At 30.3% G+C, this 24,626-nt stretch overlaps 1 protein-coding gene and 1 pseudogene across 1 annotated transcript; one reads left to right on the top strand and one right to left on the bottom strand.

Moving 5' to 3' along the window:
• Nucleotides 1–14,609: 14,609 nt before the first annotated feature.
• LOC111307524 (receptor-like protein kinase ANXUR2 pseudogene) lies at nt 14,610–17,381 on the bottom strand (annotated as a pseudogene).
• Nucleotides 17,382–19,742: 2,361 nt separating this feature from the next.
• Nucleotides 19,743–20,691, top strand: LOC111307177 (uncharacterized). Its single transcript, XM_022905192.2, has one exon. It carries the CDS (start codon nt 19,901–19,903, stop codon nt 20,498–20,500), a length of 600 nt encoding a protein of 199 aa, XP_022760927.2. The 5' UTR covers nt 19,743–19,900; the 3' UTR covers nt 20,501–20,691.
• Nucleotides 20,692–24,626: the final 3,935 nt, after the last annotated feature.

A 24,626-nucleotide genomic window follows, 5' to 3' on the forward strand; every position in this document is an offset into this window, starting at 1 on the left:
TTATATAACAGCTAATAAATTCACATTTATTAAATTTTATAAAAGTTAAATGAATAATAAATTTTATAAATGTTAAATAATTTAAAATTTTTACTAAATTTACATTTAAATTTAATATCTTTAATGATTATTTTTTTATCTCATCGTTATTTTTATATTTACATTTAAATATATTTTTTCATTATTAATTTTAATTTTATTATTATAATAATTAATTTTATTTTTATCATTATTTTTAATTTCACAAAAACTAATCTTTTCATCCATCTAAATAAACTTAAAGATATATTTTTTTTTACCCACGTTAAGAAAGTTTCCAAGTATCTTCAGCATATTAATCACTCTTATTTAGCATTTGTGATAATCCTCCGGAAAATATCTCTCACTTAGTCACATGGACTTACTGGTTTCCCAGAAAAGATTGACTTTAGCGTCCCAAGAGAGACCCATTGCCGTTTAGGCGCATAGTCACATGTTGTTTGTAGTTGACGTTTTCATCGGACTCTCAAATGGACTATCAATGAAGAATAGATAGTATTGGGCTAGGCCCGTGCATGTATGGCTATGTGAACCATTGCATATACGTGATCAAAACCAAAAACAATAATTGAACAAGTGTAGGGCAATCATCTTTCCTGTGCTGTTAAAGATTACGTTTTAAGTTTCAGCCAGCCAGAGTCACAAAATCTAAAAGATCCAGAAACAAAAATTTTACTATATTGGTATATAGTAGGTTTGAATTAAATTTAATAATTTAAAATATAATATAAAATATTAATAAAATATAATTTAAAATTTTAATAATTATTATTATATATTAATTTAATAAAATCAAAAAATATATATTTTATATTTTATATTGATATAATTTATAATACATAATTATCATATAAAATAAAATAAAATACAAAAATTTTAATATTTTATAATATATGAATTGTCAAATTTAATACTAAGCCATAGCAATAGAAATATTAACCAATAATATAATATCAAATTTTAATATTGACGAATAATATAGTAACAAATTTAATCTTAAACACTCTATTATTCATTTCGCCAAAAGTCGAATTCTGTTGATTCAGATCATGATAGTGCTCGACGCCAAACATTCACAAGGTTGGGCTGGCTGTGTTGGAGTCAAGTCAACTCCTGACTTAACCCCCACATATTGTATTGACCAACAAATTATCGTAAGTTTCATATTAAGAATTCTGTTCAAGTCAATTTTTTTTTAAGAAAAATTTGGGATAATTAAATTATTCGGCTGGCTGTGCTGGATTCAGAGTCAACCCCTGACTTAAAACCTATATATTGCAATATTTTACAAATTATCTTAAGTTTCATATTAATATTTTTGTTAAAGTCAAATTTAAAAAAAAAATTGAGATAAATAAATTATTAAATCCTTCATATCAAAATAAAATATATTATACTCAATAATTTGAAAATAATAACTATAAATCATACATTTAAAATAATTTTAATAAAAAATCATCAACTGTACTCAAATCTAAAATTTTTTAATTAAAAAAATAATTTTTATTAATTAATCAACTTGATCAAATTTTTTTCACGACCATCACAGTGTGATTTCATTCATTCTTAAAGTTTTCTTACACTTTAAAAAAATTCATGACGAATTAAAGCAAAGAGTTTACCTGATTTGTTTTTTTTCATCTTGTTTAGTCTGTCTTCACCAAACTCTTTCTTGTTTTGTTTAAATAATTTAAACATTGATTTTCTGGTTTATTATAAAGCATTAAAGAAACAAAGAATGACGTGTGCTGCAATTTATTTGTTTATATATATTATATTGTTTCTTCAGTTTCTAAATTAAGCTAAGAAATGTTATATACGCAACTACTATCTTTTGGATCAATTAATATATTATATTATTGAAATTAATACTTAAAAATTATGAATTGAACAAAGTTTATGTGTAATTTATTTTTAAAAGTAAATTAAAAATTTTAAACAGTTATATACGCAACCGCTGAAGCTCCACATTGTTTTCCACTGGTCAGCAGTGAGGGCCAAGACTTAAACCAAAAGAGGGGCAACTACTGAATAAATTGAGTGGAAATGGTGGAATATATTGGTAATCTTTTACTTTAGAGTTCAGACCAATAAAATTAATGTCCTTATCACTTTCAATTTCAGCTGCCCAAGTAAAGAAAATAAGCCAACTATTATAAGTCATAGTTTATTTTATATTCCATAAATTTCATTTTTTTTTTTAATTCCAACTTAATATTAAAATTTTTTTCACGACCATCACAGTGTGATTTCATTCATTCTTAAAGTTTTCTTACACTTTAAAAAAATTCATGACGAATTAAAGCAAAGAGTTTACCTGATTGTTTTTTTTCATCTTGTTCAGTCTGTCTTCACCAAACTCTTTCTTGCTTTGTTTAAATAATTTAAACATTGATTTTCTGGTTTATTATAAAGCATTAAAGAAACAAAGAATGACGTGTGCTGCAATTTATTTGTTTATATATATTATATTGTTTCTTCAGTTTCTAAATTAAGCTAAGAAATGTTATATACGCAACTACTATCTTTTGGATCAATTAATATATTATATTATTGAAATTATACTTAAAAATTATGAATTAAAAAAAGTTTATGTGTAATTTATTTTTAAAAGTAAATTAAAAATTTTTAAAAATTATATACGCAACCGCTGAAGCTCCACATTGTTTTCCACTGGTCAACAGTGGGGGCTAAGACTTAAACCAAAAGAGGGGCAATGACTGAATAAATTGAGTGGAAATGGTGGAATATATTGGTAATCTCTTACTTTAGAGTTCAGACCAATAAAATTAATGTCCTTATCACTTTCAATTTCAGCTGCCCAAGTAAAGAAAATAAGCCAACTATTATAAGTCATAGTTTATTTTATATTCCATAAATTTCATTTTATTTAATATTAAAATTTCAAGTTTTAACCATTGAAATGTTCAATTGAAGACAGACCATGTACATTGTGTTTTATTAGATTGAATAAGTTTTTCAAATTTACACTTTATTAACTTTGATTTTGATCATTTTAAATTGTGCTTGTTCAAGTCTATATTAATGGCATTTTTTTATAAAAAAGTTGTAACTTTAGGATAAAAAAAATTAAAAATAAAATATTTGAATTATAAATCTATTAAATATCATTTATTAAAAATAATTGCATAAATGCAATAACTAAACTTAGTTATGATTTGATACCGATGGTATTTTTAATAATTAATGCAAGTCGGGTTGAATTATAAATAAACTTAATGATTCATATATTTATATTATAAAAATATTAAAATTTATTTATTTTTATAATATTTTATGTAAAAATTATGTATTATAATTCGTATTGATATGAAAATATAAAATATATATTTTTAATTTTATTAATATTATTAAAATTTTAATGCATATCACTTTTATATATTTTTTTATATCATATTTATATTATGTTTTCATATTATATATTTTAAATTATCAAATCTATTTTTGGATGAATTGTATGAATTAAGTCAGTCTTTTTATCACCTGTTAATTCAAATGCTATATACCATCGAGGTCCAGTTTCATGACATTTCCACCCAACCTTATTAAACGGCGGCAACGAGCAACAGCCAACAGCCACCAAGATTAGATATATATGCATATGCTATAACTAGTCAGAATAGAGTGTGTGTGCTCTTTTGTTTTGTTTTTTCTTTTCTCACTTGTTTAAGAAGAATATTATTAAGAATATATTTAGTATACAAAATTATGATAAGATGATATAATATTATGAATAAAATTAGATTAAATAATGTCATTTTATTTTGTATTTGATATGTGAAAAATTATAATAAATTAATTTATTTATTGATCAAAATTATCTATATTTAAAGTTTATATAATTTAAATTATTAATATAATTTTTAAACATATAATAGAATATATAAGTTCATTTTGTGGATTAAAATAATTTTTTTTTTATTTTGAAAATATTAAATCATCCTATACTTGGATAGGAATGATCTATTGACGAATCATTTACTAACAACTTGTGTACCGATAGAAAATTATATATAAATTTTTGTTTAGTTCAATTTAAACTTTAGTTCAGTTCTTCTATTATAGTTTTTTGTTTATTCGCACAAGTTTAAGATCGGTTAATAACAACAATCATGATGATTTTTTTTATTTGCACAAGTCTAAGCTCGGTGTTTGATTTAACAAAGGTTAATTCGATCAAGCCCGGTTAAGTCGGCTAAAAGTTTGCCTAATCACTTGAATTAAGTCAACTTTAGAATCTATCTAAGAGCTAAGTTAGATTTTGTTATATAGGTTAAGGTATGATCTTAGTGTGAGCCTATGTGTCATTGGATGAGTATAATTAGATTTATATACTCAAGTACAAAATACAAGTGTGACCTTAGTTTAGTTCAAGCTATTAATAATAAACCTTTAAGTTATTCGCATTTCACATCCTTAGGATGATGTTGCCATTCATATATTGTAATTTATAAGTTGTGTCATGGACGATCTTTTTAACTATATATGGCTTTTTTCAGGTTAAAGTTAATTTGTCACCTTCATCATATACTCTTAAGGCTTTAACTTTTTTAAGCACCAGGTCACTTTTTTCGATGTGCTTACGTCGACCCTTTTGTTATAATAGCTTGACACTTTTTTGCTAATAAAACACTATCCATGTTAGGGCTATGTTTTTCTGTTATTTGACAAGGTCTAGATCGACCCTAAGTACTTTTTCATTTTTTTCTCTAACCCTAATTTGCCCTTTAAACTTGGAAAGTCGATCTCAACAAGTACTACAACCTTTGTTCCAAATGCTAGATGGAACGAGGTTTCGCCTATTGGCACCTTAGTAGTCGTCTTCAGGGCCTATAGCACTTTTGGTAATTCGTTGGCCCATTTCCCCTTCACTGCATCCAATCTCTTCTTCAGGGCTTCTAGTATGGTCTTGTTCGCCGCTTCGTCCTATCCATTGGACTGAAGGTGAGTGATCGACGAAAATCTTAGGTCAATGTAAAAGTTTAAACACCATTCCCTAAACTTTTGGTTTGTAAATTATTTGCCATTATTCGTTATTATGGACTGAGGTAGACTGAATATGTAAACTATATTCTTCCAAATAAATTTCTCTATTTGGGCCTTTGTCGTAGTGGCCAAGGCCTCAGCTTTGAGCTATTTCATGAAATAGTCTACCACTACTAAGATAAATTTTTTCTGACCCGTGGTCAAGGTAAATGGTCCGAGGACATTTATTTTCCACTACATAAATGGGTCACAGGCTGATGATGGAGTAAGCTCAGTCGAAGAAAAATGCTACATGTGAATAAACCTTAAACATTTATCGCATATCTTGACTAGTTCAATCATATCCTTTCCAATGGTAGACCAATAATAGCCCTGCCTGAACACTTTTAGGCTAATGGCCAAAGTCCGAGGTGGTTTTCACAATTTTTTTTATAGATTTCTCATATGACGTAGTCTACTTCTTTCTTGTCAATGTATCTTAGATAAGGTAGGCTAAATGATCTTTTATATAATTTTTCCTTAATCATCATGTACTGAAGAGCCTTACTCATAAATGTTTTAACTCAAATCTTATCTTCAAAAGAGTTTTCGTGGTCATATATGTTTTGATCGGTATCATTCAGTTTCTTTTTTTATCTATGCTACAAGCTTTTTTTGGTATTTTTGTGTGCCAATTTTTCTACCAAGACTTAGTTTAAATTTTCTCTTATTACTCCTGAAGCCAGCTTAGATAAGGAATTCATTAGTGAGTTTTTTTACCTTGATATTTTTTTTACCTCGACTTTTTTGAAACTGACCACCAAGGCTAGCATTTTATTTAGATATTTTTAAATTTTTTCTTCTTAAGCTCTGAACTCTTCACTAATTTGGCCAACCACTAATAAAGAGTCACTATACACGATTATATATTTAACATTCAGCTTAGTTTCTAACCTTAAACCAACTATCAATGCTTTATATTTCACTTTATTATTAGATGCCTTGAACTTAAATCTCAAGGTATAAAGATATTACAGTCTTTCAAGCTGATTAGAATAAGGTTGGCTCTTCTGCTATGGTTTGTGGCTAATCCATCAACAAAAAATTTTCAACTTTCTTTGTTCGAGATTTCTTTTTTTTCCTCAAGTTGTCTTTCAATATGTACCAAGGTGAGCTCAACAATGAAGTTCGCTAACATTTAAGATTTCAAAGCCAACCTAGGTAGTATGTGCAGGTTGAACTTGCTTAGCCATTACCCATTTAATTAACCTCCCTAACATTTTTAGCTTCCATAAGACTTGTCTCAGTAGTTGATTAATCATTATGTGGATCATATAAGCTTGAAAATAAAGCCTAAGTTTTCTAACCAAAGTGACAATTGTATAAGCTAATTTTTCTATACTGTTGTAGTTAATTTCTAGCCCTGTCAATACTTTACTCACAAAATAGATCGACCTTTGCTTCTTCTCTTATTCTCTAACCAAAACCAAGCTATTGGCCTGGTTTATGGTGGCTATGTATAAGTATAAGATTTTATTGGGTCTTGGCTTAGACAAAATAGATAGAGAAGATGAGAACTCTTTGAGCTTTTCAAAAGCTTTTTAACACTGAGGGATCCACCTGAAATCAAAAATATTTTTAAAAATTTTGAAAAATAATAGATATCATTATATTGACCTGGACAGTAATCAAATTAAGAAGGCTATTCTTTCAATTAACCTTTGTACTTTTCTTATCGAGGTCGGTACTTTCATGTTTAGGATTGCCCAAACTATTTTCAGGTTCACTTTTATCCCTTTTTTTATTAATCATGTAACTGAAAAACTTACTCGATGTGACTCTGAAGGTATATTTGTTCGGGTTAAGTCTCATATTTTTTTCATGGTGTTTAAGGTCTCTTTGAGGTCTTTTAGATGCTCAGTCAAGCTTTTGCTTTTGACTATCATGTCATCCATATATACTTTCATGTTGTAATCGATTTGTTTTTTAAACACTTTATTTACCAGCCTTTAGTAGGTTACTTCTACATTTTTTTAATATAAAATGCATTACCTTGTAACAATAAATGTTTTTCTTAGCAATAAAAGTCATCTTTTCCTCATAGTCCTTTAGCATTTTTATTTGATTATAACCATTCATAAAGCTGAGAATGTCATACTCGACACTATCATCCATCAGTCGATCTATGCTAGGGAAAGAAAAACTATCTTTTGTGCATGCTTTGTTCAAGTCAATGAAGTCAACACACATCTTCCATTTCTTGCTATGCTTTTTTATCATGATCACATTAGCTATCCATTCAAGGTAATAGACCTCCCTAATAAGCCTAATTACAGTCATTTGTCAATCTTTTCTTCAATAGCCTTTTGTATTTCTGGGGTAAAGGTTCTTTTCTTTTGTTAGACTAGTTTTACCTCGGGTTTAGTGTGCAACCTATGAACCATCACCTCAATATCAATTTCAGGCATATTAGATGGTGTCTAGGCAAACAACTTAACATTATTTCTCAATAGTTGAATCAATTGATCCTTGTGCTGAAGTTTAGTTTTGATTTGCATGTGTTTTTTAGAAACACCATTCCAAAATGGTATGGTTACGATATCCTTAATCAGTTCAAGTCAATTTTCATTCGAGTTTGATTTTTGGTCAATTATCTCTTTTTGTTCGGTTAAGTGAAGTTCATTTTCTGTGAAAACAGATCTCGACATGATAATCAATATGTTATTTATAACTTGCTGAATATGTATATAGTAAATTTGGTATGTATTTTTCATTTCAAGTTATATTTTAGTTGGCATATTAGCTTAGTCCAAATGACATGTAATTATTTACATAGATTTAAGAGCTCGATCGTCTTTAGAGTTACTTTAAAAAATTAAATAAATAGAATAAATTTTTTTATTTGAGCTTAAGAGCTCAAAGTGGCTTAAGAGTATGCTTTTGTCAAGTGGATCTTATGTTATATGTTTTTGCCCATGGTTTTCTACTTCTTTTTTATTTTCGAGGTTTGCCATTCCTTAGTTCTTTCTATTTCAATCGAATTGTCAATCTGCTTCCCATTCTTCCCTTACATTATTATGATATAACATTGTTATATCATGGGCTAGTCTCCTCTAACCTCTCAAATCCTATTAGGTGTTAGGAATTTTACTTTCAGATAGGGAGTTGAACTTATAAACCACATAATAGATTGGCTAAGTTGGTCCAATATCATATTATAGGCTGATAGGACGTTCACAACCATAAATTCTATGACCAAGATGATAATCTTAAGTTTTGTCTTTAAAAAAATCAATAGCTTGATGGTTCTTTTCATCAATACCTATTCATTCCCAAATCTCACTAGTGTTATAGTGATCAACTACAACTAATCATCACCAATTTTCATTTTTTTTATAGTGTCATAATACATAATGTTGGTCGAGCTCCCATTATCAAATAGGATTCTCTTGATTATATAATTATATATTATGGTTGTGATCACTATAGTATCATCATGTAAGTGTTGGATTGCTTCCAAAGTCTTTCTGGTTGAAAGAGATTAGTTTATTTTTCTAGTCTTTTTTTTATCAAAATACCCATAGCCATGATCATGCCTGGGTTAAACTTTCTTTTGACTGAGATTAAGCTATCTTCAGTGATCACATTAATCACCCTAACGATCAGTCTGTTGTTATCAATTTAGACTTTTTCTTACCTTGACTCATCTTCTGAGACCTCTCTCCTTTTATTTTTTAGTCTTTCTTTTCCATCTTAGGTGGGCATTTTTTGGTTTTATTTATAGTCCATTCTGGGTTGGCCTTGTTTTTGCTATTCTATAAACCTCTTCAACTGACTTTTTTATATCAAAGCCTCGATCTCATTTTTTTAGGTCAATGCAATCTTCAATATTATGGCTTATTCTCTATGAAAGACACATTTTTTGGTTGGATTTCTCCTTATATTTTGTCTCAGTGGCTTTGGCCCTCTGAGGTCAGGATTTTTTTTAATTTACATCAGAATCTTTTTTTGACAAGTATTTAGTGTAGTGTAGTTCCTTTTTCTGTTGAAATTTCTAGCCTTATGTTATCTCTTTCTTAAAGAAGAATTGTAAAAATCTTTGTCTTTCTTACGATTAAAAAGAAGGAATGAGCTTTTCTCACATTTGTTGTTTCTCATTGTAGCTTCATCATTTATATATTTTTTAACTATCAGTAGGATATCAGCCAGAGTTTTAGGTGATTTTAGCGATAAAGTTAACTTCAGGTGGTACTCTTTGTTATTGAGTCCACTTGTCAAGATAATTATAGTGATCATTTGGTCTTTGCCCCAAGTCTTTAACCTGTAAAGCTTACACATTAAACATGTGACATAGCTCTTCAATGATTCATTGTGACCTTGGTGGATTAATATCAGACTTAAAGTTGTCCGTTTAGTTTTTTTACTACTTACAAATTAAGATAGGAAAAAATGGTTGAACTCTTTAAATGTCGTAATTGACCTCGATTCCAAGCAACTGTACCACGATCGAGCTACGACATTTAGAGTGGTAGCAAGGCCCTTAAACATCAGAGCTTTGTCTATACCCTATATCATCATGTTAGTCCTATAAAGTTTCAAATGATCGAAAGGGCAAACATACTGTTGTATGTTTCTAAAGTCAGCATTTAAACATCTTGTAAAGGTTTTGGGATCGCTAGACAAAAAATATTTTAAAATAAAAAAAAAAGTCGTCGCTAATCTTTTTAGGGTGTGATTGATCACCCAAAAGTTTATCTTTTTAATAAAACTCTAAAAGCGGGTTTAAAGTTTATCAAAAAGATAAATTTTAGTCTATGAAAATCAGGTTGAGTTCAGGAGTCGATTGCGTGTGAGGAAGAATTAGCACCCTTATAACACTCATAAATTGGTACCATTTAATCATGTGCAATTTTCAGTGTTAGATAAAATGGTTTTGACTTAAAATTTAATACTAATTCTTTTCGTTTAAAAAAATATTTTTTTTGCTAAAATTTTTTATTTAGAAATATTGAGAAAATCTTTAAATTAAAGAATTATCTTAAAATTTTTTAACATTTAGGCAGAATTTAAGATAACTTTTTTCGCTTAAGATTTAATAGAATACTCTTTAAAATAAAAATAACACTCTTTGTAGATGATAATTGTTGGTGACTCTCCAACATCTAGGCAGAGTACCAAGAATTATTTTTTTCAGAATATTATTTTTATTTTATTTTACAATATCACAATTTTAAAAGTAAGTAAAAAATATTTTATGCAAAAAAAAGTAAATGATGATATTATCAAGTAGCAAACAACTATACGAAATGAGTGCAAACAATAACAATAAACGCATTTAAGCTAATAGGTGTTATGTATAATGAAATACAAATTTAAAATTGGATTCTTAAATATAATGAGATCACCTTGACTCTCCAACATTTAGGCAGAGCTTAGGTGCGACTATTCATATTTAAGATCCTATTTTATTATTAGTATTTTTTATTAATCAGTTATTAACCTCATTGTTAAAGCGAATTAAGGACTCATGAGAAAAACTTAATGGAATAAGACTTCTTTAAATACCCCATCATCTAGGCGACATTCAAGAATAAATTACTATACTTGAGATTTTCGCATATATCCTTAAAGTTTTGAAATGATTTTGAGTATAGGTTTAGGTCGAGGTTTTAAAGATTTGGTGACTTTCGGATGATGATTCGAGAATGCGTACCAAATTTTAGTTTTTAGAATTTTAGATTTTAAGGTTTTGGATTTTAAGGTTTAGGATTTTGGATTTTGGGAATAGGGTTTTGAGTTTCAGATTTTAGGGTTTAGGTTTTTTATTTAGGGTTTGAAGTTTGGGGTTTTTATTTCAAAGTTTGAAAGATTTAAGGTTTCAATTTTGGGATTTGGAGGGTTTAAATTTGATTTTAAGATTTGAAAACTTTAAGGTTTTCAATTTTAGGATTTGAAGGATTTAAGATTTTAGTTTTAACGCTTAGAAGGTTTAATGTTTCAATTTTAGGGCTTAGAGGGCTTAGGGTTTCATTTTGAGGTTTGAAGGTTTGGGGTTTAATTTTAAGGTTTGGAAGGTTTAGGATTTTGATTTTAGGATTTATGGCTTAATTTTAAACTTTGTAGATTTAAGGTTTTGATTTTAGGGTTTTGAGGGTTTAGGGTTTCATTTCAGGGTTTGGAGATTTAGGGTTTTAATTTTAGAGTTTAGAGGTTTGGGTTTTGAAATTTAGGGTTTGATTTTCTGGTTTAAAGAAAACGCGAACATCTCTAAAAATCTTCAATATCTAGGTAGATTTCAGAGTAAGTTCGATTTTCATAATTTTTAAACATTAATTAAAAAAAATCATATACATTTCGTTTATGAAATTTTATTATTATTATTGTTAATTTTTATTATTATTATTGTTTTGGCATTTTTATTTTTTTTAGTTATTATCCTATTTTATTTTATTTTATTATCAATAAAAATAATCAAATAATTATTCTAATAAATTTAAAAAATTATCATACATAAATATTAAAAATAAAACTCAAAATATAAAAATAATAACATAAAAAAATTTTAAAATTAAAAAAAAATATAATAAAATAATAAAAAATACTTGAACCTAACCGATCAACATTCGATCAGCATTGGTGTGGATCGATCTGACCGGTTCAGCGGTTCGAGCGATCCAGTGGTTCAAACTAGTTCGATCGGTTCACTGGCAGTTCATCTGGACCAATTCAAGGCTGACTAAAATAGGTCAGGGGTCGGGTTACATGAATCCTTGGTCAGATCCGGGTTGACGCGCGGATCCCCTTAGTCCAAAATGACATCGTTTTGGGTTTTACTCTTCTATATAAAATCATTTTTTTATTTCATTCTCACCCTTTAGCCAAAAAAAAAAAAGAGTCAAAGCTCCAGAAGAGCTCTGAGGGCTCTGCCGACATTCGGTCGTCGACATCGGTGCCATGGCACCGGTCGTCGCACCTACCGTCACCAATGGACAGTCGGCGGCGGTCAAAAAACATAAAAAACTTTCAAACGTTTACCTCGACGTGATCTTTTCAGATCTTATGTCCGTTTTGCCAGAAACAGCCTCGATCGACGTAGATCGAAGCTTGAAGCTTTCGATCTTCTTTTTTAAAAAAAAACAAAACTGACAAAATTTTTTTTTTTTTTTGTAGGTGGCTTGGCGCTAGGTTCCTCCCTACAGGGAGGATTATGTTTTTTTTTTATGGATTTGTTTTAGGTTTTTTGGTTTTCTGATAGAGGAAAGATGAAGAGGCTAAGGTTGTGATTTTTTGGGGTATGAGAGATTTGGGGTTTTAAGGAGGTTTAAGAGTTGGGTTTCTGGGTAATCGAAGTTGTTTTTTTTTTTTTTTTGTACGAATGAAAGGAAGAGGGTGATCGGTGCTAGGGGGTAGAACGCAGAAGCTTCGGGGGATTGAGGGTTGGGGGTATGCAAGGAACTTTGGGCAAGCTGACTAGTGGTAGAGATCTGGTGTTGGGGAGAGTGCTGAGGTTTAAAAGGGCAGGGTGACTAGGAGATGGATGGAGTAGATGGTCGTTAGTGAGAGTTCTGGCAGTTCAGGGTATGGTTGGGACAAAGGTATGATGTTGGCAGTGAGGTGGGTGGCCAGTGGGATGGGTAGCCAACGGTGCCATGCAAGGCACCACTACCACCCCAGTCTTCTATTTTTTGCTATTTCTATTTTTTTGCTGTTTTTATTTTTTTAATTATTTTAATTATTATATTTCTATAATAATACCAAAAATATTAATAAACAAAACTTGAAAACAAAAATTAATCTAGTAGACCCGAATAAAATTTGGTGTCTACAAAACCTTTTGGGAAGCATGGCTCTACCAATTTCATCAGTGAAGGGCGAGCTCTCCAGGAACTTAAACTCATCTTCGAATGCCACTCTTTTTGTTTTCAACTCTTTCTCCATGGCTTGCATCCAAGCTTCCAAGTCCTTGTTTGGTTGGGATTCAGGATTTGCTTGTTTGAATTTTTAGGTTGTGACGTGTGTTGAATTGTGGCTGAGGTAATGGCAAACGAGTGTTTTATAATCCTCTTCTCTGGAGACCGAGGAGGTTTCCATTTCTTTGTAACTTGGCTATCTTATTGCGGCTCCTTGGCCAACAATAATTAGGTTAGACACTTTCAAAACTTGCGATGGGATTATGGTTTGCAACATCTATTTAGGGGCCTGAATCTGCTCGGTTAAGGCCTAGAATTGTTTCATGGTTGGGCCAATCTGTGGTGGGGAAGGTTGTTCTAAGTATTTACTACTATGCGTTTCTATTCCAGCCAGGATGGCAATCTCCCCTTCTTCTAAAGTTCTCTTACTTGATGACATTATTTTGTACTCAACTAGTGAGTGGAAAAGGAGGCCTTTACCTAGCGTGTCAAATGTTTGTGCCGAACTCCGATCTCAGAATACTCCTAGAAAGACAAAAGAGAAAGACGGTTAGAGTCAAAGACAGGGAGTGTTCCTTACGTTTATACTCCGATGCACAAGTCAAAATAGGTGAGGTCATAATGAGAGTGATAAGGAAAATTAGCAGTAGAAGTAACTTGCCTTAATAGTCCCTAGACCTTCATATTTATAGATAAGCAATAGAGAATCATTTGAAGACAATATGGACAATGCCGAGCTAATGTGGCATTGAGTTTGAATATGTTAAACTAACCTAATATATCAGGTTGGCATAAATGTCGAAATTACCTCTGGTTATCTACTGAATGCTTCTAACATAAAAAAAAAAAACACTATACCCTTTTGACGTTTAAATGCCCCCAACCATAATAAAAATTGTGAGAAATGGTAGGATAAACAAAATATAAATGGATTTTCAATCATGTTCAAATACATGTGTTGACAAGAACAACGAAAAAAAACATGGCTAATGTTCGTATATGAGTTGTATGTGAAGTCAAAATCTTAGGACAAAATGCTGATAATGGGGTTAAAGCCCTATACGATGCATTTGTTGCACTTGCAAATCTTTCTTCAGTTACATTCAAATACTGATTTGGTTACATTTGGATTCGGACTAGCAGGAAAAAGGAAAAAAAAATTATAATATGAAAAATAATCACATCAATGATCATTTTCCATTTGTTCCTGGACAGCCCTGGAATAAAACATCATTAACTAGAAAAATATGCAATGAACTTTGCAGGTCTTTGTATTGCTTAATAAATGCTTCATGTCTCAGATAGAAGTTTAGTTTAGATTGTGAAACATCAGAAGACGTCAGATTCAAACTAGCAATTAAAAAAGTCCATCAGGATTCAGGAAGATTGAGTAGAAGACAACTAGGACAGAACAAAAAGTATATTCTGGTTTGGTTCTTCTACTCCTCAATTTCCGTGTGAAAGGGAACATTCTTGTCTAAGGGGAAAATTCAATAACTGAATCTGAGAGCCCGGCAGAGTTATATCAATGGATGGCAGAGTTATATCAATGGATTTTTTTATACAAGAATCTGAGAAACTTTGGAGGTTCAAATAACTAGTCTGCAGCAGCTCCAGAGGAGAGAAGAAATTAGAAAAAGCACAAGAAAGAAGAATCAAAACTATTATTATGTATTATCTTCCTTTCTGATTCACTGACTGTGAGAAAACAACACTTGGGTTCAAGTCGTAACTTCTTTGTTTGCTATCTCCTCATCACTGCTAAGCATTGCTGTATGTGTAACTTAAGCCTTATTGGCCTTATTTTCAGCTACCACCACCATGCCTGCATTTTCCTCCAATTGAAGGGAAAACTCAAGATTCCACAGCACATCACCCATTGAAGGGCGATCAATCCCATGATTGGATACACACTTTTCAGCTGTGTCTGCGAATTTCTTAAGGCACTCAGGATTAATCTTTCCTCTAAGATGTGGATCAATGATTTCATGGAGAGTTCCCTTCTTTTGGCAGTGTCCAGCCCAATCAGCCAAACTAGCTTGTTCCTTTGGCAAGTTTGCATTCAATGCCGGTCTTGCACACAACACTTCAAAAAGGACTACCCCAAAAGAGTAAGCATCGGATTTTTCAGTCAATTGTTGCCTACGGAAGTATTCAGGGTCCAAGTAACCAAAACTACCTTTCACCATTGTACTAACATGACCTTGGTTAAGGTTTGGACCTGTTTTTGACAGTCCAAAATCTGAAACTTTTGCCACCCAATTCTCGTCCAATAAAATGTTTGTAGTTTTAACATCTCTATGAATGATTGTGTACCTGGCGCCGGTGTGAAGATAGTGAAGTCCTCTTGCAGCTCCAATGCATATTTCCAATCTTTGCTTCCATGACAAGGGATGTTTATTGCTCTTATAAAGGTGCTCCCTTAAAGTCCCATTAGCCATGTAATCATATACCAGAATCATCTCTCCATCTTCTTCACAAAACCCTATCAAGGAGACCAAATGCCGGTGTCTCAGCTTTGAGAGCATCTCGATTTCAGTCTGAAATCATAAACTCCTTGTTCTGAGGAAGGGTTTGATCGTTTAATAGCAACGTTTGTTCCTCCATCTATAGTACCCCTATAAACCTTGCCAAATCCTCCAAGACCAATAACCTGAGATTCATCAAAGTTTTTGGTGCCATGTTTAATCTCCCATAAGGAGAAATGCCTGCAGAGACCAGCTGCAAGACTTGAAAGATGGCTATCGGTATTGCTTTTTCCCGATATTGTTGATTTGCTTGTTGATGTGTGGGAATTGCCATAAAGCGGCAACCAATTGCCCATTTTACAGTCCTTACCAACATTGTTCTTCTTATTAACAAAAACGAATACAGCAACCACTAAAACACAGCCAGTAAGCCCTCCAGCAACTCCACCAAGCAAAGGGCCAACTCTAGACGCTGATGGAGAGAATTCTTTTTCTGCTGCTTCTGCATTAACAAGCATTTCTGATGGCACAGGATTAGGGCCAGCCAAAGTTGCATCTGTGTCATTCGCTTTGAAAACCTCCAGTCCATTAAGAATTGCATCATAGTATTCAGGCTTCATCGATACAGTAGGATGCAATGCCACCCATATCTCATCATCTACGGATTGATCGGTAACATAGGTTGCGTAATCCTTATAAACTGGTATTCCTTGAGATCCTGCCCAGCCAATGACATCGGCCCCGCTCTCCGCTGTTTGATTGTTAACAAAAACATCAAACACTCTTTGGTTAATTTTGGTAACCTGATACTCACAAAAATGTAACCTAACAACATATGTGAAATTTGCATCAACCTGAAATACCCAAGTGAGATTATAATTTTTGTTAACTTTTGGATCTGGCCCCATTGTTCGTGCAGTACTGTACACATTCAAAGGTGCAATATCTTCTGTTACATCTTTTGAATATTCAATTCTAACATTTTTACCAACCTCGGAGGTGACACCAATTGCAGCACCAAACAGATATGGTGAATCATCGTACCATGTTCGTGTAAGCCCAGAGTCATTGTTTGGAGCAATGGACTGTCCACCTATATTTATCCTAAACATTGTTTGCAAAGAAGAGCTTTGAACATCAACAAATTGATCACTATATCCAACCAAAACAGCAGGCTGTTTGAATATATCAGGCATAGGAATCACTTCAATGCCATTGATAAAAGCGTATGATCCACTTTGTTCAGTAGAAGGAGTGATAGTAACATTGAGATCACCGGATTCGACAGGTGTTAGAGAGAATTCTCTAGCAATATAGGCCAGTGTAAGAGCTTTTGCTGTTATGGAGGCACTGAAATTTTTCAGAAGAGTGAAGCCATTCGCGATAACGGAAAAGTAAGCCATGGATGGATCAAGATTGTTATAATTAGACGGGTAAAAATGGAGCCTGAGCCAAAGGCGGGTCTTAGGAGAAACAGAGAACTTGTATGATGATGTTGATGTGAAAATTCTTGCATTCATGTATGGCACTGTAGATGGCAAGGAAGGGTCCTGGAATTGAGCTGTAGCTGTTTCTGAATTACCAGAAGAGGCTAGAAACTTTATGTCAGGGCTCCATTTTCGCCCATCTGCATCTGTACCATCACTTCCTGATGCACCACAAGAAAGGATATAGGAGAAAGATTTTGATTTAGAGCTTCCACTAAGAACATGAATTGAGTTCATAGTAAAAGAAAAGTAAAGAACAAAAAATACGATTTGGATTGTGGATTTCATGTTTGGATTGTGAATTATTTTAGAGAAAGTGCAAGAAATGATAGAGATAAAGGAATATACAGAACAAAAAACACAGTACAAGAAAACAAGGGAGCAAAGAAATGAGAGATTTTCCTGTACAATTATCAAAAATGAACGTGGAGGATTCAATAAAAAAGAACTTAGTAGTATTTCATGAATTTAGTTGCAATTTTCAGGTTGGAATCAAGGAAGTGAAGAAGAAGGAGCAATTTCTTACTGTTATTTGCGTTTCAAGGATCTAGGGGACGTTAAAACAGGAGTGGTGATTAGAGTATAACGTAAATAGAGAAACGGCAAATTTGCACTTCATGCTTGAATGCGTTTTTATAGATGGGCAGTTGGCTTTTCTTGAGCTTAGGCTTTGAATTTCCAAATCTTTACCATGTCTAAAACTGCCTAGCTTTTACATTAATCGATTTTGATTTTTTCATATAACTTTTTCATAACAATTCGAGAATGCCAAATATTTTAAATCTTAATCATTAAAATTAAAAATTTAACATTCTATCAATCACGATAGGTAAAAAACTATTCTAATGCTAATAGTATACCCTTTCTTGCATGAAAGTTAATAATATAAATGTTTGTGTCTATGATAATACTTGTAATAGTGTTGAATGAATGCTGATAAACACAATTTGAACTCTACCACATTCAAAGTGCATTTTCTTTTCCTTCTTCATATAGGGCAGGGCTACCGGCTAGTGGCTACATTATAGTTAACTGTAATGGTAATGCGCAATGAATGTATATTCAATTATACAGTTTTAAGCAATTGGTATTATTTGCAGTAATTTTCATTTACTTGACTTTAAAAGTTGGTTTTTTACTCTTTTTTTTTTTTTACCATCTGACATATGATTTGTTAAGGTGTTATCAAGCTTAATGTAACTGTCAAGCATTACTAAATAAAATGTTTATTTTTTACTTTTTCTATGTAAAAAATCTTTATTCTACCATTAAATTTGTAACTGTTAAGCCCTGTTGAGATGTACCAACAAAAAAGAAAAAAAAAACCCACCCTCTTGCCAATTGCCATGTTCTGAACTTTTTCTTTAGTCATTTTTTTTGTACAGATTTGGATCATTGAAATATTGCCTGAAGACCCGAAAACGGGTTGTTATTTTTCTGCTGGAAATGATATTTGTGTGGTGAAATGGACCTGAATATTGCCTAGTTTCAGAGTTTTGAGTTTGCCTAATGAGCTAAGGATTAGGCCAATTGACCCAAAAACTAAAAAAATCATGTAGCCCCCTACCGCTGAATTTTGTTAAAAAAGTTATCCATCTAACCGTTGGTCGCTCCGCAGCCATGGTTTTGAGCTGCTTCTCCTGCAATTCTCCAATTCCTCCTCAACATCAGGGTCTGTTCTTTTCTTCTCTTCTCTTCTCTTCTCTTTTGCCCTTTCTTTTTACAGTTGGAAGAGAAACTCCTTTGTTTCTTTTTCTGTGGTTTCTCACTTCCATATATAGTCTGTTCTCTCTTGCTGTAGTGAATTTGACATTTGGAAGCAAAAGATCTCGTGAAAAACATTGTCAAATCAATTGGGATTCCTTCAAAATCATGTTCCCCACACCAATCTCTCCAACAGTGTAACTGGGTCAAGCTTATATGTGGTGCTAGCTTTAAGGTAACTATGATTCTAAGCCTCCCTTGTTTACACTCTAGCTGGAGGTAAAAGAAAAAAAAATCTAGAAGCCAAGTAGCAAATGTGTTATGGATGCTCTAACAGAGTAATTATGAAACTTGATTAATTGTTAAGTGGAGATATAACTAGGGGTGAGAAAAAATTTTTGATAAAATCGAAACCGATTTAAAATCTTAATATTCAATTATGTAAGAATTAATTTTTTTTATTTGATTTGAATTAAATTTAAATATAAAATGTATATATTAAATTAGGATCAAATTTTAAATTAAAAAATAAAAAAAAATAAAATAAATTATATATATTTATTAGTTTTTATATATTTTTCAATTTTTTATAAAACAAAAATAATTATTTTGTAACTAAATCTATTTAAATATATTAAAAATTATATTAAAATAATATATAAAAATTTTAAATTAAAAAATCGATAAACCATATAAAAAATTTTTATTTAAATTAGATTAAATCGAATTATATAAAAATTTGATTAAAATTTTAAAAATTTATAATTTTATACATTATTCAAAAAAATCAAATCAAATCTAAAAACGTTTTCACCCTTAGATATGACTATCATTTAACTCTTACTTGTGAAATGTTAAATGGTATAAAATTATAATCATTCATTTATTACTTACAAAAATTGTGTGAAAGAACACCAACTCGTTGAGAAAGCCCGTTAGATGGAGCAGGCCACCCATGCTCCTCTGGGTTAGTTTACATTTTACTAACTACCTGGGTTAGGCTAGTTGAGCCTAAATGCAATGTGAATGGGCTTTGCCGTCCAAATGGCCGACAACAAGGAGCAAAGAAACCGCGTAAAGAAAATCAAACCAGTCGCTCATTTAAAACCGACTCACCAGTCATCTTCTTTCACTTCCAAATTTCCATCTTCCCAAGTTTCTCAGTGTTCTCTTCGCGTCATTTTTCTGTTATCAAATCTAGTTTTTCCTTCCCTCTCTTTGTAACAAATTATCTTCTTTGTTACTCTCTTCTCAATATATAAAGGCAGGCGAGAACAGTTGTTTCTCTCATGTTTCGAACACGGACATGGAAGATCAACAAAACACATCATTGTCCTCTTCTATGTTCGAAATTGAGGTTAACGCAACGTTTATCATTGTCAAGAGAAATGCTGGCATTGGAAATGAAATGTTAATGGAGGCGGGGAGGATTATGTCACAGGTGATCCACGAGTTCCCTTTGGAAGATTTGATTAATGATGGCAAAGGTGCCATTTTGGACATGCTCAACTCCATGCGCGTCCCGGTTCAACCGCCCATGGTGGAAGAAATAGCGGCCACCGCGGTTTGCTTGGCGGCTGCTGTTAGAGATAAAGATAGCAAGGTTTTGAGAATGCAGGTGAAGATTGAGGCGATTGTCGATAACGTGCCAGACTTTGGGAATGATGATGACACGGATGATGATGATGAAGGAACGGTGACGACGGTGGAAGAGGTGGTGGAGAAAGTGGGGAAGGTGGTGGTTGAAGGGTCGGGAAAGGATTGTCCAATATGTTTGGAAGAGTTGGTGGTGGGTTGTGAAGCGGCATGCACGCCTTGCTCGCATGTTTTTCATGAACTTTGCCTTGTGAATTGGCTGAACAAGAAGAAACGCTGCCCTTGCTGTCGTTTTAAGTTGTCAAGGTAAATTCAAGTTTAGGGTTAGAACTTGGAAGAGAAGCTGAAAAAGGAGTTCAACGAAGCTCCTGCTGTTTTTTTTTTTTTTTTTTCCTTTTTCCTGGATTTTTCTTTCCTTAAATTAGCTCCAAATAGTAATAATTTTTTCCCTAAATGTAATTTAATATGTATTTCACGAATAAAAATTATCTTAATTATGAATTTAACCTTCTCAAAGAACTTTTCTTGCAAAACAGTTAACTTTCAGAAATGAAGGAGGAAAATGAAAATCATCAAACCTATGGGAATTGTGAAGCAAACTTATTAAGGGTGCATTTGGATATCATTGTGGTGCGATGAGATTTAACCTTTAAATGAAAAATTAACTGGACTGATCTTCCGTTTGGTTACCTTATTTCGGTGCGGTATGAACAATTTTGTCATCCGAAGCACTAATTGCTCATCGAAAGGAGAACCCTCCAATGGCTTCCTCTTTTACCCTTGGATCCAAAGCAATTTACATCAAAATCTGGAAAAAAAAAATCTCAGCTCCTTTCTATTTGGCCTAAAAAACTGAGTTGAGAACTTTGTTTTTTTTCATTTCTTTGTTTTGATTTTAGTATTTAAAAATTGTAAAACAATTTTATTATTATTTTATTTAATATAATATCTATTATAGAATAAATTAATAAATAATAAATTTTATTATTATATAACAGCTAATAAATTCACATTTATTAAATTTTATAAAAGTTAAATGAATAATAAATTTTATAAATGTTAAATAATTTAAAATTTTTACTAAATTTACATTTAAATTTAATATCTTTAATGATTATTTTTTTATCTCATCGTTATTTTTATATTTACATTTAAATATATTTTTTCATTATTAATTTTAATTTTATTATTATAATAATTAATTTTATTTTTATCATTATTTTTAATTTCACAAAAACTAATCTTTTCATCCATCTAAATAAACTTAAAGATATATTTTTTTTTACCCACGTTAAGAAAGTTTCCAAGTATCTTCAGCATATTAATCACTCTTATTTAGCATTTGTGATAATCCTCCGGAAAATATCTCTCACTTAGTCACATGGACTTACTGGTTTCCCAGAAAAGATTGACTTTAGCGTCCCAAGAGAGACCCATTGCCGTTTAGGCGCATAGTCACATGTTGTTTGTAGTTGACGTTTTCATCGGACTCTCAAATGGACTATCAATGAAGAATAGATAGTATTGGGCTAGGCCCGTGCATGTATGGCTATGTGAACCATTGCATATACGTGATCAAAACCAAAAACAATAATTGAACAAGTGTAGGGCAATCATCTTTCCTGTGCTGTTAAAGATTACGTTTTAAGTTTCAGCCAGCCAGAGTCACAAAATCTAAAAGATCCAGAAACAAAAATTTTACTATATTGGTATATAGTAGGTTTGAATTAAATTTAATAATTTAAAATATAATATAAAATATTAATAAAATATAATTTAAAATTTTAATAATTATTATTATATATTAATTTAATAAAATCAAAAAATATATATTTTATATTTTATATTGATATAATTTATAATACATAATTATCATATAAAATAAAATAAAATACAAAAATTTTAATATTTTATAATATATGAATTGTCAAATTTAATACTAAGCCATAGCAATAGAAATATTAACCAATAATATAATATCAAATTTTAATATTGACGAATAATATAGTAACAAATTTAATCTTAAACACTCTATTATTCATTTCGCCAAAAGTCGAATTCTGTTGATTCAGATCATGATAGTGCTCGACGCCAAACATTCACAAGGTTGGGCTGGCTGTGTTGGAGTCAAGTCAACTCCTGACTTAACCCCCACATATTGTATTGACCAACAAATTATCGTAAGTTTCATATTAAGAATTCTGTTCAAGTCAATTTTTTTTTAAGAAAAATTTGGGATAATTAAATTATTCGGCTGGCTGTGCTGGATTCAGAGTCAACCCCTGACTTAAAACCTATATATTGCAATATTTTACAAATTATCTTAAGTTTCATATTAATATTTTTGTTAAAGTCAAATTTAAAAAAAAAATTGAGATAAATAAATTATTAAATCCTTCATATCAAAATAAAATATATTATACTCAATAATTTGAAAATAATAACTATAAATCATACATTTAAAATAATTTTAATAAAAAATCATCAACTGTACTCAAATCTAAAATTTTTTAATTAAAAAAATAATTTTTATTAATTAATCAACTTGATCAAATTTTTTTCACGACCATCACAGTGTGATTTCATTCATTCTTAAAGTTTTCTTACACTTTAAAAAAATTCATGACGAATTAAAGCAAAGAGTTTACCTGATTTGTTTTTTTTCATCTTGTTTAGTCTGTCTTCACCAAACTCTTTCTTGTTTTGTTTAAATAATTTAAACATTGATTTTCTGGTTTATTATAAAGCATTAAAGAAACAAAGAATGACGTGTGCTGCAATTTATTTGTTTATATATATTATATTGTTTCTTCAGTTTCTAAATTAAGCTAAGAAATGTTATATACGCAACTACTATCTTTTGGATCAATTAATATATTATATTATTGAAATTAATACTTAAAAATTATGAATTGAACAAAGTTTATGTGTAATTTATTTTTAAAAGTAAATTAAAAATTTTAAACAGTTATATACGCAACCGCTGAAGCTCCACATTGTTTTCCACTGGTCAGCAGTGAGGGCCAAGACTTAAACCAAAAGAGGGGCAACTACTGAATAAATTGAGTGGAAATGGTGGAATATATTGGTAATCTTTTACTTTAGAGTTCAGACCAATAAAATTAATGTCCTTATCACTTTCAATTTCAGCTGCCCAAGTAAAGAAAATAAGCCAACTATTATAAGTCATAGTTTATTTTATATTCCATAAATTTCATTTTTTTTTTTAATTCCAACTTAATATTAAAATTTCAAGTTTTAACCATTGAAATGTTCAATTGGAGACAGACCATGTACATTGTGTTTTGATTAGATTGAATAAGTTTTTCAAATTTACACTTTTTTAACTTTGATTTTGATCATTCTAAATTGTGCTTGTTCAAGTTTATATTAATGGCATTTTTTTATAAAAAAAATTGTAACTTTAGGATAAAAAATTAAAAATAAGAAATTTGAATTATAAATCTATTAAATATTATCTTTTAAGAATAATTACATAAATGCAATAGCTAAACTAAGTTATGATTTGATACCAATGATATTTTTAATAATTAATGTAAGTTGGGTTGAATTATGAATAGACTTAATGATTCATATATTCATATTATATAAAATATTAAAATTTATTTATTTTTATCATATTTTATATAAAAGTTACGTGTTATAATTCGTATTAATTTAAAAATATAAAATATATATTTTTAATTTTCTTAATATTATTAAAATTTTAATGCATATCGCTTTTATATTTTTTGTCATATCATAATTATATTATATCTTCATATTATATATTTTAAATTATCAAATATATTTTTGATGAATTGTACGAATTAAGTCAGTCTTTTTATCATCTGTTAATTCAAATGCTATACACCATCCAGGTCCAGTTTCAAGACATTTCCACCTAACCTTATTAAACGGCGGCAACGAGCAACAGCCAACAGCCACCAAGATTATATATATATATATATATATATATGCATGCATATGCTATAGCTAGTCATGTGTACTCTTTTGTTTTGTTTTTTCTTTTCTCAGTTGTTAAGAATATTATTAAGAATGCATTTAGTATATAAAATTATAATAAGATGATATAATATTAAAAATAAAATTAGATTAAATAATATCATTTTATTTTATATTTGATATGTGTAAAAATTATGATAAATTAATTTATTTATTGATCAAAATTATATTTTTTTTAAGTTTATATAATTTAAATTATTAATATATTTTTTAAAAATAAAATAGAATATATAAATTCAATATGGTGAATTAAAATAATTTTTTTTTACTTTGAAAATATTAAAATATCCTATACTTAGAAGATAATTAATTTTTTTATAATCTTATATCTTTTTTTAAATACAAATTAAATATATATGATATGTTACTTTACAGTTTAGATCAAGCAAAGAGTGGAAATGGTGGAATAT

Source organism: Durio zibethinus, chromosome 22, assembly GCF_047325235.1.
Source record: "Durio zibethinus cultivar Kanyao isolate XHJ-2024 chromosome 22, ASM4732523v1, whole genome shotgun sequence".
NCBI classification, from domain to species: Eukaryota; Viridiplantae; Streptophyta; class Magnoliopsida; order Malvales; family Malvaceae; genus Durio; species Durio zibethinus.